General features: G+C 36.7%; 1 protein-coding gene across 2 annotated transcripts in view; it reads left to right on the forward strand.

Annotated features, from left to right (window-relative positions):
* LOC575944 (multiple epidermal growth factor-like domains protein 6) overlaps positions 1-15,194 on the forward strand; it is a 29,318-nt gene extending 14,124 nt beyond the window's left edge. For both annotated transcript variants that reach the window (XM_030979688.1, XM_030979692.1), the window contains 19 exons: positions 360-488; positions 1,251-1,379; positions 2,125-2,253; positions 3,150-3,278; positions 4,077-4,205; positions 4,842-4,970; positions 5,646-5,771; positions 6,118-6,246; positions 6,703-6,831; positions 8,086-8,214; positions 8,832-8,960; positions 9,604-9,732; positions 10,392-10,520; positions 11,332-11,460; positions 11,837-11,965; positions 12,555-12,683; positions 13,167-13,295; positions 13,983-14,111; positions 14,500-15,194. In XM_030979688.1, coding sequence (XP_030835548.1) covers positions 360-488; positions 1,251-1,379; positions 2,125-2,253; positions 3,150-3,278; positions 4,077-4,205; positions 4,842-4,970; positions 5,646-5,771; positions 6,118-6,246; positions 6,703-6,831; positions 8,086-8,214; positions 8,832-8,960; positions 9,604-9,732; positions 10,392-10,520; positions 11,332-11,460; positions 11,837-11,965; positions 12,555-12,683; positions 13,167-13,295; positions 13,983-14,111; positions 14,500-14,567 — 2,387 coding nt within the window. In that variant the 3' untranslated portion in view covers positions 14,568-15,194. The remainder of the gene's footprint in view (positions 1-359; positions 489-1,250; positions 1,380-2,124; positions 2,254-3,149; positions 3,279-4,076; positions 4,206-4,841; positions 4,971-5,645; positions 5,772-6,117; positions 6,247-6,702; positions 6,832-8,085; positions 8,215-8,831; positions 8,961-9,603; positions 9,733-10,391; positions 10,521-11,331; positions 11,461-11,836; positions 11,966-12,554; positions 12,684-13,166; positions 13,296-13,982; positions 14,112-14,499) is intronic.
* Positions 15,195-17,560: the final 2,366 nt, after the last annotated feature.

The raw sequence follows: 17,560 nt of genomic DNA on the forward strand, positions 1-17,560 counted from the left end.
AATCATGATGTGCCACCTGGGGAACTCCAGACTAGTGAGCCCATGCCCCCCGGCAGTCTTGGCTGTGCCACTTGAGGAATATAGGGTGCATTCAAGCAATTCTTTGAAGCTAGAATCACAAACATGAATCACACATGAAAACGCTGTTAAAAAACATGTTTGTTTTGTTAACTCGTTTATTTTTATGACCAACAAAAAATCGCTTAAAATTGCTTGAACGCAACTATGTTTTAAACTAAAATTATGTTAAAACCGTGTTTCTAGGGTGAAAAAGTGTCGCTTGAATGCACCCATAGTCTAACTGTAATGTCTTGTAACACTAATTTGATCAACCTAATAACTTGATTACCTAATTGTAGATTGCCCCGATGGTACCTGGGGTATCTCCTGCAGGAGCAACTGTACCTGTACCGAGGATAAGGTCTGCGACAAGACTACTGGAGAGTGTCTGTGCCCACTTGGATACTTTGGAGAAAACTGCAGGGATCGTAAGTACCTTAGAGGAAAACAGTCATCACCAAATACATTGCTTTCAACACTTTTTCTTCTTTTGGGATACCATGTTACGAGCATTTTGCTTTTCGGTGTTCCTAGCCATAATTTTATTTACTGTTATAAATTGATAAACTGTTATTGTTTTCATTTATAAACAATACAAATACAATAAAAAGGCAGAAAGTTATCAAAAAGAAGGTTCAAGCAAAATCAGACAACTGTTAAAAAAGCTATGAACTTTTTAATGTCATGAAGTTCGCTATCTAACAGAGACAAGCAGGCAAATCTGTCATGAGGCTCTGATGTCATAGGCTACCTATTCACCAACTGTTGTGTATGGTTTTAACTTCCTTATTTTTTACTTTTTTTTTCCATGGAACTGATTTCTTTGTGCCTTTGCCCATGTTAAATTAAGGACAAAATGTATCCACCTACATGATGGAATTAGTTTTCTTTCAAAACACCAAACAAGCAGGATATTTGTGATAAGTTGTTGCATTCATAACTATTCATTACGCCTTTATTCAAAATTGCTTTTGATGATTAACCTACTCTGTTCACATTGATGTATATTTCATATGTATTGTAATTTGTAGGATAATTTGCATTTGTTTTGTTTTGTTCAATATGTCATTGTTTGTCATTGTATTTTGTTTGTTATAGCACCAATAGAGACTTCGGTGGTAAGCGCTTTATAAGCATCGTTTTTATTATTATTATTATTTGTTAGAATCCTCTGTTTTTTTTAATTCCAGCTTGCCCCAGCGGTCGCTATGGTCTGATGTGTCGTCACGATTGCCAGTGTCAGAACGGAGCCGAATGTAACTCAGAGTCAGGAGACTGTACCTGCACACCGGGATGGAAGGGACAGTTCTGTACAGATGGTGAGTGTTTAACCCAGTGACTGCCAAATTCCCTTATTTTCATAGGTTTAATACATGAACCATCAGTTTGTGGAGACCATTGGTTAAAACAAAGAGTGTGTGTGTGTTTAGTCAGGTTTTTACATCATGTGTATCATTCAGATACGTTTATTTAGGTCTTTGGACCGACCTTTAGCGTCATCTGAAAGACGTGACTCACGGTCGAACCGGGTCGCCTGAGTCAATTTGAAGGCAAAGACAGAGACCTGACCAAGTGAACGTACCGCTAGACCAACTCACATCTTCCTCGATCATTTGCAATCATAAAATATTGTCGTGCTACTGTGATTCTTAAACAGTGGTATTAACTATACATGTATGAGATGGATCTCTAGCAGAAAGTTTGATTTGATTTCTCCAAATTGTATAACTTATGAATAATTTTTTTAAAAGATAATGTTATTGTGGTTTTCTTTTCATTCTTACCAATAAAAAACAGAATGATGTATTCAGTTCTAACTATTTGAGATGTACACATTACATTTGAAACACAGACTAAATACGTTAATGTAGTATCATTTAGTGTCTTTGATGTATAACAGTGAATACTATTCTTCTTTAGTTGTGGTTACAGGGTGCATTTGTTGTAGTTTGACTGTAAGCAAAACAAACAATAAATGTTTAAGTCATAATCAAAATTTTGGAATGAGATTAAGGAATATTTTCCTGTGTTTTGACCATCCATCTTACTCTGCTTATCTTTCAGAATGCCCTGTTGGTTTCTATGGTGTCGGCTGTGCAACGAGATGCACATGTGAGAACAGTGCAGGATGCGATCCGGAGACGGGAGAGTGCATCTGTACTCCTGGATGGAGAGGAGAACAGTGTGACCAAGGTACAAACTAATAGTCAATATTTTAAATACGTTGATCTTCAAACACAAAGTGAATGAGTGTAGAGGTGTTGTTGTCGAGTGGATATGTCACCGGACTGTCGATCACAAGGTCTGCGGTTCGAGTCCCGCCGCAGCACTAATGTCCTTTGGCAAGACATTGCCACATCTATATTTGCCACATTCAACCCAGGTGATGTAAATGGGTACCTGGCAGCAATGATTTCCTTGAAATGCTAGAGCGCCATAATGGCAGCCGTGCTATTAAAAGCCAGGGTAATAATCAGGAGCGCCAGGAGTGTCAGGTCTGACAGATATGAGCGTTATACAAGAACCCACTATTATTATTAATATGCATCATTTTAATAAATGTATAAGAAAAGACTAGGGCCTAAGAAATAAATGAAAGAGAGTTATTTTTTTTGTTCAGAAGGTCTGGTATGTTCGACTCTCTATTCTTAAGGTCAACTTTCCTAGCATTCATATCCCGCCATTACCACCATGTCAGTAGTGAAATAGTCACCAGTCATGTCTATTGCATAGATACATATCCCACCGCTGTCATCCCCACAGTAAGGACAACACTTCAATCAAATGCAAATGTTTGCAATAATTTTTTTTTCTTTGGGAAGGGGGCGCGGTGGTCTTCTAGTTTAAACAGAAAATTCTGTGAAGTTATAATTTGTCATTACAGACATCTGACTTCATTCTGCAGCTGATCCTTAGTTAGAATTTAGTTTAAGTATTGTCACAAGTCAACTTTATTCCTTATTATACAAAATTTTCAGTGCCTTGTCATCAGGTAATCACAGATTTGGTTGCAATGCTCACTGAGCTTTGATGAAGGCAAGGAATGAGAATATTTCTAACCACAAATATATATTTTTTTCTCTCTTCAGCTTGTGAGCCAGGCTTCTATGGTGTAAACTGTGAGAACCTGTGTATGTGTCTCAACAATGCAACCTGTGATCATATCAGCGGAACATGCACATGCGCACCAGGATGGAGAGACAGATTCTGTGCTAAACGTAAGTTATCTACTTAAAACATACAAACATAAAAGTCATGAGGCACATTTATACCAAAAACCATTTGAAAAAAATGTAGGTATAAAGGAGAATACACTTTAAAAGTAACAAGCAATTTCCTTTAAGCTATACTTCATACTCTCAATTTGTATTATAATTCAAAAGGGAAATTTGTGTAAATATAGGTTATCAACTGTATGTACAGTCTTTCTTATGATACCAAATACCATGATAGTTTTAGTAACAAGAGAGATAAATAAAATATTAATTGATTTTCCACCATTTTCAAAAGTTCTGTAAAAAATGATGTCATATCTAAATTCTGAAGAGGAATATTTGATTTGATTTGATTTGATTTGATTTATTGGTTTCTGCATCTTTTTTTTCTTTTTTCATCATACATTTTCATGAACATAATATGGTTTGATACAATATTTTAAGTGTATATATTGTAAGTAGACAGTGCATGGAACATATGCGATTTCAGGTAGGACATATTTAATGCATACCCTTAATTTCTAGTGAGCATAGCAGTGAAAGGTAGAGGTCAGTATGGCTACTTCATAGATGGTTTTCACTCCGGAATAATGTAAATAAGGTACAATTCTACACATTATTAAATACCTATGTAACGTGGGAAGGAATTCCTTGAATTCTGTGAGCACTGAAATCGGTAGCTTAGCAGAGCCGGGGTAATATTGGAGCGCTTTGAGCACCTTGCAGGGTGGATATGTGTGCTATATAAATTTCTAATATTATTATTATTATTATTAACATTTGTATGTTTCTCCTTCTTAGCCTGCCCTGATGGTTACTACGGTTTAGACTGTCGTCATCGCTGTAGCTGCGGTAACGGAGCCCATTGTAACGCTACCAACGGACACTGTAACTGCCCTGCTGGATACACAGGACAAGGATGTAGAGACGGTGGGTCTGGTAGTCATTAGCATTTGATAATGACTGGTCGTTATCAAAATTACGTGTTAGGCAAAATAAATGCCTGGTCATGTGTACGATCTCAACCAATCATTTCATTAGGATCCACGTCATCATCTTATAATTAAGACTGAGCCTGAATAACCTGGCTTCAAAGCATTAAGACATTGATAAAGTGACCAGTGGGATAAAATGCAACTTTCATAAGATGTTAATTTCCATTCTATTGCCTAAATAATGATTATTCTGTCTTTATTCCAATGATTTCATAAGTTATTATGATAAAATACCCTTTCAAGCCTTATCATTTTTTTCCCTCCTAGATGAAATAGATTTCTTTTTAGTTGATCCAATTTGATACAACAATTTCAATCATATCGTTGTAAACATGTCAGAAAATACTTAAGTTGCTGCAGTAAATGTTTTGCTTGAAAAGAGGTTAAACTGTTTTTTGGTAGGGTAAAATAGCGTAAGATCATGTGTATATATGTTCTCGTTGTAAATTTATGTACGATATGTCCTGCAAGTTTTGAAAGACTCTGAGAAAGATGTATCCATCCCAGTGATTGAATCAAGACCACAATGATTGCCTAAATCATTGTTTAATCAATTCTTATCGATATACAGAATGTCCTGAAGGTCATTTTGGTGAAGACTGCCGAGGTACATGTAACTGTGCTAACGATGCTGAATGCGATCACGTCAGTGGAAGGTGTATCTGCCCCAGCGGTTGGATCGGAGTCAGGTGCCATCAACGTAAGTTTGCAACTATTCCATTCAAGTTTCTCCTTGTGGTTCACTCAATTCACTCTGTTTGTTTCCTTGTTCATTGAATTTTGCCTTGCTTTTGTCATTCATTCATTCAACCTACCTTTTCTCAACCTTTCTCTTCTTTCTTGTTTTACTGTTTTTGTCTGGCCCTTCCCCCTCTCTTTCTCTTCCTCTTCCTCTTTCTTTCTCTCTCTCTCGCTCTCTCTTTATATTCCTTCCCTCTATTTCTCTTTATTCTGTTTCTCTGTGTCTCTCTGTCTCTCTATATTTCTTCCTCTATTTCTCTTTCTGTCTGTCTGTCTGTCTGTCTCTCTATCCCTTCTTAATCTCTCTGTCTCGCTGTCATTTTACCCTCTGTCTTTCTCTTTCTCTTTCCTTTCCATCTCTCTTCTATCCCCCTCTCCCCCTCCATCTCTCTCCTCTTTTTCTTCATTGTGTTATTTGCCATCTCTCTCGCCCTCTGACATCCAAGAAATTGGATCAAATTAAATTAAATTAATACTTTTTCCAATAAAATTTCATGTTCACGGCCTTCGGAATAAAAAAAAAAGTCTATCCCCACACTTTGGTTGTTTTATTTTTTTCTTGTATATCTCATCGTTAGTATCTTCTTTCTTTTTTAAAATCTATGACATTCTTGATTCTTGTTTCCCTGTACAGAATGCCAGCCCGGTCGCTATGGTATCAACTGCCAGCAGCGTTGCATCTGCCAGAACGGACTCTGTGATCATGTGACTGGGATGTGCGCCTGTGCGGCCGGATGGGTGGGACGTGCCTGCCAGCAACGTAAGCAATCAGTCCATCAAGTATTATAATAAAAAAAATGAAACAAAAACAAATGGTTATGCATGTATCAGTTATCAAAAAAATTATATTGATGAGACTTACTGCCTAGTTAACTATCATGATAATTTTTGTTGTAATCTATTTTCTTCTGGGGTGGTGATGTCCTTCTGATGTACTGGTATTTTGAAAGTTCTTCAGGTTGTTGAGAATACAAATATCTCTTTTGAAATGGCTGAGAGGAAGATAGAGAATATAAGTAACAACTTTCTTTAAAGAGAGGGGGCCAGTAAGACAGGTTTAATTGTATCTTGATTTATCATGTTTATCTATTTATATTTGTTTACAGCTTGTGCACCAGGACACTTTGGCATCGGCTGTCTGCAGTCATGTTCTTGTCAGAATGGAGGAAACTGTGATAAAGTCAATGGAACATGTTCATGCGCACCAGGATGGCACGGAGATGTCTGTGAACTGGGCAAGTTTCTTGGTAGAGAGGTCATGTAGGGGTCAAGGGTCACGGTATAGGTGTCAAAGTATAGAGGTCAGGATGTTCAAACAAAAGAATGTGATAAAGTCAAGGGAGCATGTGTTCATCGATGGCACAGAGACAACTGTGAACTGGGTAATTAGTAGGTATAGGGGTCAGTGGGTCATGGGGTAGGGGTCAGTGGACAGGGTGTAGGGGTCATGGTGTAGGGTTCAGGCTGTAAAGGTCAAGATGCAGAGGTCAGCGTGTAGGGGTCAGGGTGCACAGATCAAAATAGGGGGCTCAGGTTGTAGGGGTCAGGTTATTGGGGTTTTGTATTCTCCATTTTATTCAATGGTTTCACAAAGGATCATTCCTGTTTCAGACTCTAAACATGATGAAACAAAACAAAAACAGGTGTCTTCTACTCTGATTATTTGTTTCATCGTTTGTTTGTTTTAACAGCTTGCTTTTCTGGTTACCATGGTGTCAACTGTGAAGAGAGATGTCAGTGCCAAAATGGAGGTCAATGTGATGCACAGACTGGTGCATGTACATGCACTAATGGCTGGAGAGGAAGGCTATGTGAAAAACGTGAGTATTACAAAAAGAGATATGGTCACCACTCTCTTGGTACATCTATGTTTTCCAGTACTGTAGAGATAGACTGGTAAATGTTACATGTACCATTACAATGGCTATTGAGGAAGGCTATGTCCAAAACATGAGTATTATACATAAGAAGTGGTCACCACTCTTTCTTTTTACATGTATATATCCTATGTTCTAGTGATTAACTCCAAGATACATGTAGACTGGTAAATGTAACAATTCTAACGGGTGACGTGGATGGCTATGTTGAAAACATGAGTATTGCGGATGAAAATGATCTCCACTCTTCTTGTTACAAAAAAATAATTACCATTGATTAGCTTTAAGATAGACTTAGTGAATGTTACTATACTAATGGCTGAAGAGAGAGGCTATCTGCGCAAACTGGGTATACACTTACATGAGAATTGGTCACTTTCACTTGGCATACTATTTTCCAGTGATTGACAAACCCTTAAAATAGACTGGTTAATATTCTTAAAATTAAGGTTTGGAACAAAGAAACATTTTACGAATGACCCAAGTTTAAAATTCCAAGTAAGGATAGAGTTTGAAATTTTGTCACTATTTTGCTATCTTCATAAGATAGCTCCTTTAGAAGATATCTGCTTCCATTCTGAGGATTTAATACTGAAAATATTCATAAATATTGGATGTAAAAGCTAGAAAGGGGTTTGGAATTAGTATAAAAGAATAAAGATCTGAATGTTGAAACAAGGTGTTTTCTTTACACTTCTTCTATATCTACTGGAGATGTGTAGTACAATTTCATGGTGTTTCTAAACTTGCTGGAACTTAATTCAATGTTTAATAAAACTTAAACAAGACAAAGCAGTGCATTACCAACATCGGTACAGTAATAATGTTGCAATTATTAAATGATGTACATACTTCATTAGTGAACATATACATTGCATCATTATCAATGAATTGTAGAAATAGAAAGGAATCAAGATCAACTCATTCCTAATAATAATGACATACTGTACTTATATAGCGCATATCACAATATGTCTCTATGCGCTGTGAGAAAGAGTAAGAAGGAAAGGTGGATAGATTGAGTAACATAAGAAGAATGAGATATGCTCAACATATTTCCTCTCGTTAACATGGGTAAGTATTTTTGAAAAGAAATGTTCTACCATCGAAGCTGAACTAGAAGGACATGTATAACCTATCTTCCAATCCCTTACCCCTCTTATAATCTGTTACCCCCTCTCATGTTCTCTATTCCAGCTTGCATCCCTGGTACCTATGGCAGCCAGTGCTCAGAGACCTGTGGCTGTGGAGCTGAGAACCCCTGTGATCACATCACCGGAGCTTGCAGGTGTCCTCCGGGCTTCGCTGGATATGAATGCAACTCACGTGAGTATCGGCCAACGATCCCTGCCAACCATTTCTATTTTGGAGGAATGATTCCTATTTTGGGGTCTTCAGGCTATTGTTTTTAACCCTAAATTCCTCTCTTTATCTAAAATATTCTGTGTGAAAAGTGTGCGAGAAAGACTGTATTTCTAATTTTGTGTTGAGAGATTTCGAATTTTTGTTGTGAAAGGTTGGCAGGTCTGTATGTCTGAATAAGTCCATGTCCTAGTACAAAGAGAAAAGAGGAAGAAATATAGAGACGAGAGAGATAGAGAGAGGAAGAGAGAGAGAGAGAGAGAGAGAGGGAGGGGGAAAAAGGGGGGGGGGGGGCATGGATAAAATTTAAGGCAGATGTGATTGGGTGAGAGAGAGTGGGGATAAGAAAAGAGTAAGTGGGAGATTACAGATTTTTAAGGAAGGGGGGGGGGGGGGGGTACTAAAACAAAATTATACATGCACCACATTTGCTTAGTTAACAACTTTGGGAAATTTCAAACCAGTTAAATTAATAACTGCAGGGATAAAGAAAATGTAGGACTTTGTGTCTAATCATGTGCCAGAAGTATAGAAATATTACCATTCATCATTTTACTCTGCTTTGGGGTTTATTTTCACAGCTTGTCCACCCGGAACGTGGGGCCAGGATTGTGCCGAGGCCTGTACCTGCGGACGCAACACAATCTGTAATTCAGTGACCGGGGACTGCCAGTGTAAACCAGGCTTCAGAGGACACAACTGTGAAAAGGGTAAGTGATTATTTTTATTGCAATGGCTCTGTGTCATGGGTTTGAAACCAAGTTGCTGCACTAGTGCCCGTTGGTAACGCATTAATCCTTATTACCAAGTCCCTCAGAGAGGACCTAAAGCCGTTAGTCCCCTGGCTGCTTACTTAAAAGCTGTCATGCTTTCTTAGCAGTCAGGTAAAACAATCAAACAAAGAGCAACATAAATGGTTGAGCTGATGACAAAAGCAGGTGCATACAATAATTTCATCTCTGTATGCCAAAGAAAGTCCTAAGAAAAGAATCTATTTTGTAAAGAGCACATCTACTCACATTGATAGAAGATTTTCATTCATAATTTTTTTTTGTATTGATTAAATGTTGTTTAGCATGTACATATCGTCTTATTATTTTGTTATTTTGTTACATCTCAGGAAATATACAAATGTTTACTCAGTGTTCAGAAATAATAACATCAATTTAAAGAGTGATATATGAAAACGGAACAAACTGTAACACAGTGTCAAGATTGATATGAAAATCAGAGCACACTGACATCACAATAATCTGTCAGCCTCAAAAACATGTAGAAGTCAACAGTGTATTCATGATATATGAGACAATGCTAATATTTAGAAATTACTTTTGTATGATCCCCACTTTATAGATTGCAAGCATGGTCGTTACGGACCAGACTGCCAGCACCATTGCAGCTGTCTGAATGGAGGATCTTGCCATATGGATGATGGAACGTGTCTGTGCCAGTCAGGTTTCATCGGTGCACTCTGTGAAAGAGGTAAGATATCAACCCCCTTCTTCACCTCTCCCTCAACTGCCTCCTTCCTAATACTGAAGTGGTTTATCTACCGTATGTTGAATTGTCTTCCCCCACATTCCTCCCCATTCATTGTATGTAAATGTGCTGATAAGCAGAAGCAAAGATGATGATGATTGATGATGATTGATGATGATTGATGATGATTATCGTCCCTATTTTCACGAAGTGAGGAAAATCGTAACGCAAAGTGAATGCAATTTTTTTTCACTACCGTCACTTCGTGAAAACAGCGACGTTATAATGATTGGTATAATATTAATAATAGTGTATAACCAATATTTGTAACCCCCCATTGTAGATTGTAGTTATAATCTATTTTATGATTGACATTTTAAAGAAAAGATACAGACAATGATGAAAAAATACAGTAGGAACACTCGTACAGAATGTTGTGAGTACCGGTATGAGGATGCACTTGATAGAGACACATTTCATACTTCATATGTTTCAATGAATAAATCAACCAAAATTAGTTTTTGTTTGCACCCTTCTTCCTGGAATGTAATGAAACATCCATGTTCATCATGTATTCAAGCTCCCTGTTAATTGGTAATATATACGCATAATGAGAGTCAACATTCATGTAACATCCTCTTTTGATTGGTTTTATCTTTCAGCTTGCCCCGACGGACTGTATGGCCAGGACTGTCAGCATAAATGCCTCTGCCAGAACGGAGGTGACTGCCACCACGCTTCAGGGGTGTGCGAATGCTCCCCCGGATACACCGGCACCTTCTGTGCTACAAGTGAGTATGCATGATCCAGCTATTATATTAAACAGATGTATGTGCACCATCTTTTTGTCTTAGGTGTTTAGTTGGCTTCCTTCAACCTTGAAGATTCTTGCAGAACTTTATGAGATAGTTTGTGTCCATCAAATTTATATATCATTAAACCATATCTTTTAGAATACTTTTTGGAAAACCTAGAACCTTGCAAAGCCAATCGTATTAGAGTTTCCATGTATTGTACTATCGGGCCTATCGGTGCATGTACCAATAATTGACAAGGTGCAAGTAAAATCAGTCTTGGATTATCCAATACCCCAGTATAAGCATGATAGGTCAGAGTTCAATCTTAGAGGGGTACAAAAATGAGTACAGTGCACTTTTTGTATTGCATAGGTTGTTTTTCAATTGTTGGGATGCAGGGTATTTAGGGAGGATAAAAAAGAGAATGGGTTTTCAATACCATATATATGTATTAACACAGTGCTTTGAACAACGCAATTATTGATTTTGTCTTATCATTTTGTGAAGGATCATGTACCTATAAGTTCCATAACTTTTTGATGATCCAACCACCTTTCCTTTTGTGTATTTTTTATTTTATTGTCTGATCCATATTTTTAAGAAATATTGCTATTGTATTCTTTGACTTTGCATGTTTTTATGAAAGTAGTGAATAAATTGAATTCAATGATATATACATGTAAATGATGATGGGAGCACCAGGAGTGTCACTTATGACAGACATGAATGCTATACAAGAACCCACTATTATTATTATTATTATTAAATATAATCTTTTTCAAATTTTTTGCTTTTTTCCTTTCAGAATGTGCATTGGGTACGTACGGCCCAGACTGTTCGCAGGTCAAGGACTGCCAGTTTGGTGGAGTGCTAGATGTGATCACAGGAGAGTGCCAATGTGGGCTTGGATATACAGGGGAGATTTGTGATGAAGGTATGTATAGCCAACACCTTTTCTTAAAGTAGTCACCCACAGAATCAAAAGTGTTTTGAATTGATGCAAACTTTCCATGATATCCATATAATTTTTTTCTTCATGTTTTCAAGAGAAAATCTTTCCATCCATATATAATTTGTCCATAATTATCACTTGTCGTCAACTTTCTTCGGGTGACTACTTTGACTCTAAACTTTGACCCTGAACTGTGAATAGGAATGTACTTGTGAAAACAGGACCAAAAATGGGATAATCATCGTAACAATGACACAAAAACATATTTCTGGTATCTACCAATACAGACATTACAGTGCCGGTCTGTGTGATGATATTAATCAACCATAACTATTGCCATTTTTTCCTTATTTTACAGAGTGTCCATGGGGAACGTACGGTATGAACTGCGAACAGGAATGTACTTGTGAAAACGGGGCCGAGTGTGATAGGATGTCCGGATGCTGCTCGTGTACTCCCGGTTTCTACGGACAAAACTGTCAATTTTGTAAGTTCAGCAAACTTTGTTTTTCCACTTTTTAAGGAATATATTCCCCTGACTCAACGAGCACGGAGTTTTTTTGTTTAGTTTTGGAAGATATAAACATGACTTTTTTATTGTTACACATCGGTCATTTTTCTTAAAGGTCAGTGAGTCAGTTTCAAGTGGAGGAATATTCACAACACTTTAATTCCCCCTACATATCCTCTTTTGTTGTTGAAACCAGAGGAAAACAGATTTCACTTGAAATCTTATGGTTATATATACCGGTATATGTTTCATTGATAGGCATCATATTTTGGACCCTCTTAGGTGCTGTTGACAAAGGGCCATCCAAAATGTTAGCATTAGAAATCCTCATTTGAACTCTATATTTATTACCCCACTACTTTCCCCTTTATTTTTCGAAAAGTCTAATGGGAATGAATTTGAATTTATTCTCCTAATAAAACTGGTCCCCCCCCCACAATGATGCTGGTGCCCCCTTAATTAATTATATCTGATAGCAAACATTATTCTTATTATTGTTATTGTTAGCTTCGATATTGATGAAACCATTAATCTTATTTATTTTTTTGATTTGTGTTATTTACAGCATGCCCAGCGGGTACCTACGGTTCTTATTGCGGCCGTATCTGTGATTGTCATAAAGACGCTACATGCGACACAGTGACCGGTCAATGTAGGTGTCCAGCAGGCAGAACTGGACCGGAATGCAAGCAGAGTAAGTAGACATGAAAACACTGTCTCTAATATGGAAACTTTTTGAAAATTTAATCACCTGTAAAAAAAAAAAAAAAATTGTGATTAGCTAGAATGTATAAAATCAACCCCCCCCCCAAAAAAAAAAAGAGAAGAAGATTGCCTCACATTCTACAGGTATATAGAGATAGGGAGTATAAAGAAAATTAGGGAGATATAATAGAGCAGTGCATACAGGGCGCGCAAGTTGAACCTATGCTATGCGAGTGTGTGTGCATGTATTTACTAGTTTACTCAACAAGACGTCTGTCTGTTTCCTGAGTGTATATTTTAACTGCAATATCTCTAAAAATAATGAAAATAAATGAAGAAAAGAATAAGAAAAGAAAGAAGAATGAAGGAAGGAAGGATGGAGGGAGTAAGAAGGTAAATGGGGAGGAGAAGTAAAAGGATGAATATACCTGCATTTATTATTATCCATGTTTTTCTTTTCTTTTTTCACCAGCCTGCCAACCTGGGTTCCACGGTCCAAACTGCATTCATGTCTGTGCCTGCTCTAACAGGACACAGTGCAACGCAGTCGCAGGTACCTGTGATTGCCCCCCTGGAAATACAGGGGATACCTGCACTGAAGGTATGTACAAAGGGTCAGGCTTCAGAGGGAGTGAGTAAGGTTATTGGAATAGCATGTGGCTATGAAATACTTGTATGTGGTCAAAGTAAAAGTTATAATGATTCTACTGTGATATATTTTTAGCTTTGCTTGTTCTCTACATTTTCCACTCTCCAACCAGGTGTAGTAAATGGTTACCTGGTAGGAATTAGTTCCTTGAATGCCTTTAGCACCTTGGGGCAGCTGGGCCATAAAGCCTGGGTAATAATAGAATTTTGTAAGTGCCTCGAACTTCCCCTTGAATAAATACATGTATGTGTGCAGTATAGATGTAGCTATTATTGGCTATGACAAATTCTAATATCCTTGGATTTCTGTTTATTGGAATATATGAGCTGTGCATACAAATTTGTTTATGAAATGGAAATTCAAAATTACTTGTATACTGATTTGATTGCAAATTGTTAAAGAAAAGCTTGCTAGTTTACACCTAATGTATGTATGAACACACCCACTGATGATGTAACGTTTTCAATGTATTCTGCATGGCCTTCTTCATACACACAGAGTGCATATACCAGGCAAATTTGGTCCAAACTGCTCTCTCAACGAGACTGTTCAAAAATTTGTTAATTTACATATATGTATGTATGAACACTGCCCATTGTTGATGTCATGTATTCTGTATGGCCTTGTTCACACACACAGAGTGCGCACCAGGAAAGTTTGGTCCAAACTGTGCTTTCAACTGTGACTGTTCAAACGGTGCTACCTGTGACCCGAGGACGGGATCTTGTAGATGTATAAATAACTTTATTGGTGCTCAATGTGAACATGGTAAGTCATTTCTCTTTACCTCAATGAGATTTCATTACTCTGTATTCAGATAATTCTGTTAAAAATAACAGGTGATTTAAAATTGTTTTGTATCATCTATAGCAGGGGCTTCTCAAAGCCTGGACCACCTGGAAGGCTCTGTTTAAAAAAAAAAAAATATTATTGTAACTATTCCCATTGGATCAGATAAAGACCTAAAACAAGCATCATTTTCTTCAGTATTACAAATGTCAGTACTGTAAATTTTAGGATTAGATTGTTCCGAAACAAATGGCATCCCATGTTTTGGATTATGTAATAAATGAAAATGAAAAAAAGAATCTAATTTTGTTGTTCTTTTTCTTTCAAGTCATCTAATGTATTGATTTTCTTTCTAATTCTAAACTAGGTGGTTTGTATGCTTTTCCCACACCGTCAACGCCGCTCAGAGGTGACATAGGACCCAACGGATTCTAACAAAAAACACTTCTGAAATACAGACTCTGGAAATAAAAAACTAAAAATCCAATCATGCAAGCAGCAACAGCAGCATTGACACACCTAACAAGCTTTTGTCGTTTGTCTGGACGATTCCAGCTCTTAACGAACGGGAGGCGAGGATAGCTAGAGCAGGAGACGTCTTCAATCAGAGTCGGATGAATGAATATTCATGATCCAGGAGGTCAACTCAGGTCACCATTTACACATTTGGTCACAAGAAGGCAGCATTTGACTCTTCTCATCAGACCATACTTTAAGGAGAATCGATTTTGGAGCTTTCAACAGTAGCAACCACAGCTAGATCATGCATCTCATCTAAAAAAATGGAGAAAGTTTTTTTTTTCCAGAGTGTTTTTTTAGAACGTTGATACTTTTAGTTAAGTTATTCGAAGGAAATGTTTGAGCCATTTCGACAGTATCAGAGATGTGTATATGTACAGCTTAGATCCTTTCACACTTTCACATGGTGAGATGTATACTTACAAAAAAACAATGATGGCATATTTATTTCTTATTTCTTAAGGTTTGTGACTTTAAGATGTTCCAAGGTGCTTGCTCAATTCGAAAATTAAAAAATGGATATCGACTTTGCAACAAAGTCTAGGCTAAAGTTGCGCACTTTGAAGATGTATGCGTGGAATCGGGCCTTGGCCATCATTTTCTGTAGCAAGAGAGATATCAATACGCCTCCAGTGACCAAACAACCCATGCTCTCTATTCCTCCGCTTTGCGAACAGAATCTGTTTTTATCCTACATCGTGTGATGTTTATCAATCTCCCAGCATTATTTATTGTACATTGTATGAGGTTTTCTGAATAGCAACCATAAGAAAAAAAAAGTATTGGGTCACTCGCTCGCTGCAAACCTCAAAAAAAGATTGATTGATTTGAGATATGCGTGCACGGTACTCGTTTAACTCGTAGAAAAGGATTGAATAGGTTGTGCATGAGGTCGATTCGCTTTTAAGTTATAAATGTTGTTAATGAACAGTGTATCTAGGAAACTGGAAGCATAGATTGCTATTGGAGACAAAATTGCACAAGTTTAGAATCCTCATTAAATATAAATATATATATATTCATGTAGGTAATGTGTCGATACATGCAGCGTAAATGTGAAAAATATGTTGTGTCAAGATTTTAACGACTTTAACTAATGGTACATGTATTTCCTCTTTTGTTTATAGTTTTGTGATAACTTAGATTTAAATGGCCCGATACTATGTAATGCAAGGGAGAGTGGATGAGAAAATGTATGCCGTGAAATTTTGTTTTGGTGTATATGAGTGAGTATTGAATGTTAGTAGAAAATGTACAATTTGATGTGAGAGAGAGAAAGAGAGAGAGGGAGAGAATGAATAAGAGAAAGAGAGAGATAGAGAGATTGATTTCTTTGTAGCACCATCTTCCACTGCAACCTTATTTTTCCTGTAATAATCATTAAGGAAAAGTTAATTCTGTCTATGCAAAGCTACTATATTTCTAGATAGCATACCAATTATGCAAATCTCGACATAATTTACTTCCAATCTCGTGTTTTAAACTATAATGAGTAGAAAGTAGTAGAAACTAACATCTCTGCAAGTATTGTTCATGTATATCTGTACAGAAGAAATCGAGGTATTTTCGACAGATGTGCGTCGTGTATCCTATGCATGTAGAATCTATGTATTCAGTAGGACCCCTGTCTTATCTATTTCATATGATTCAGGTATTTCATATAATTCCATCATCATCTTATCTGTTATATTAGAAGAGGGATGATTTCAGTGATTTTCAGATATGTACATGTTTATGCTGTATAACAAATTCTCCTCAAAGTGTATTGGCACCATGCCGCCTTTGTGTAGAATTAAATCGCTGTCTATTTATTCTCAATACGAATACAATGTATTAAACAAAGCAAGAACTGTTCTTTCTGAAAAAAAGAACGGTAGAAGTATTTTTTTCATATCCGTGATGATTATCGATGCTAGTATTGGATTTTTTTCTATCTATGATTTTGTTGTAGTTTGACAGAGGTGTATTTTACGCTGTGTAAAATAACGGTTATTTATGTGTGTGTGTATTTTTAAAACAGTCCTCTGTTGTCTTGGGGTTGTTCTTTGTCGAGTTGCTTGTTTTTTGTCTGTAATTTATACGTGCTGTCTATGGCACTGGTGAGGCTGAAAAGACTACGGTATGTGGAGCTGATCTGCTCTGTTTTTTAATATCTTTTTTTCTTTCTTTTCTTTAAAATATGAAGAGATGAGATTGCATCGAAAATGGTATATTTTCAGGGGATAAGGCCTGCACACTTTTACGTACCGGTAAACAGATGGAGCAAGATAAAAAAAAATTAAATTTCGTTTAGCTCTGACAAAGTTGTGAATATACATTAAAAGTCTTTTTTGATAAGAGATGGTTTGTGCAGGAAAACCGTTGTACCCTGATAATGTCCATATTCTAATTCTTCAAATAATTGGTCATTCTTAAACAACAAAGTAAACTTTTCTAATTACTATTCTAATATGTGTATGCTCTCAGTATAGTTATAATATGACAAACTGTATTGTTTTTCAATTTTTAACAAGTCGATTGATATATCCATGACAATTTTCGAAACTGTATGATAAGTTTCAGTAATTTTTGTATTAACAACTAAAAACAAAACGTTAAAAAAAAATAGAAAATAAAAACAGTAAAAATTTGTTAATGCTGCTTCTCTGCATCACAACCATATATGTAGCTAGTTTATTTTTATTTGACGAAACATGCGTAACCTTTTGACCTTTGACTTCTATCTAATAATATAAGCGACCAATACCGTGTGACAACTAGTCTTAACCTCAGGATCTAACATTTTATGTCGGATTCATACCATATGAATCTTTATTCTCTTTGAGTAACCAATTGTATATTAAGAAGAACTTAGACTAAAAAATATGCATTATTTATTACTTATCATACCTTACCTGTTGAAAATGTGT

The sequence above is a fragment of the Strongylocentrotus purpuratus genome, unplaced genomic scaffold (genome assembly GCF_000002235.5).
Source record: "Strongylocentrotus purpuratus isolate Spur 01 unplaced genomic scaffold, Spur_5.0 spur5_contig_816, whole genome shotgun sequence".
Classification (NCBI taxonomy): domain Eukaryota; kingdom Metazoa; phylum Echinodermata; class Echinoidea; order Camarodonta; family Strongylocentrotidae; genus Strongylocentrotus; species Strongylocentrotus purpuratus.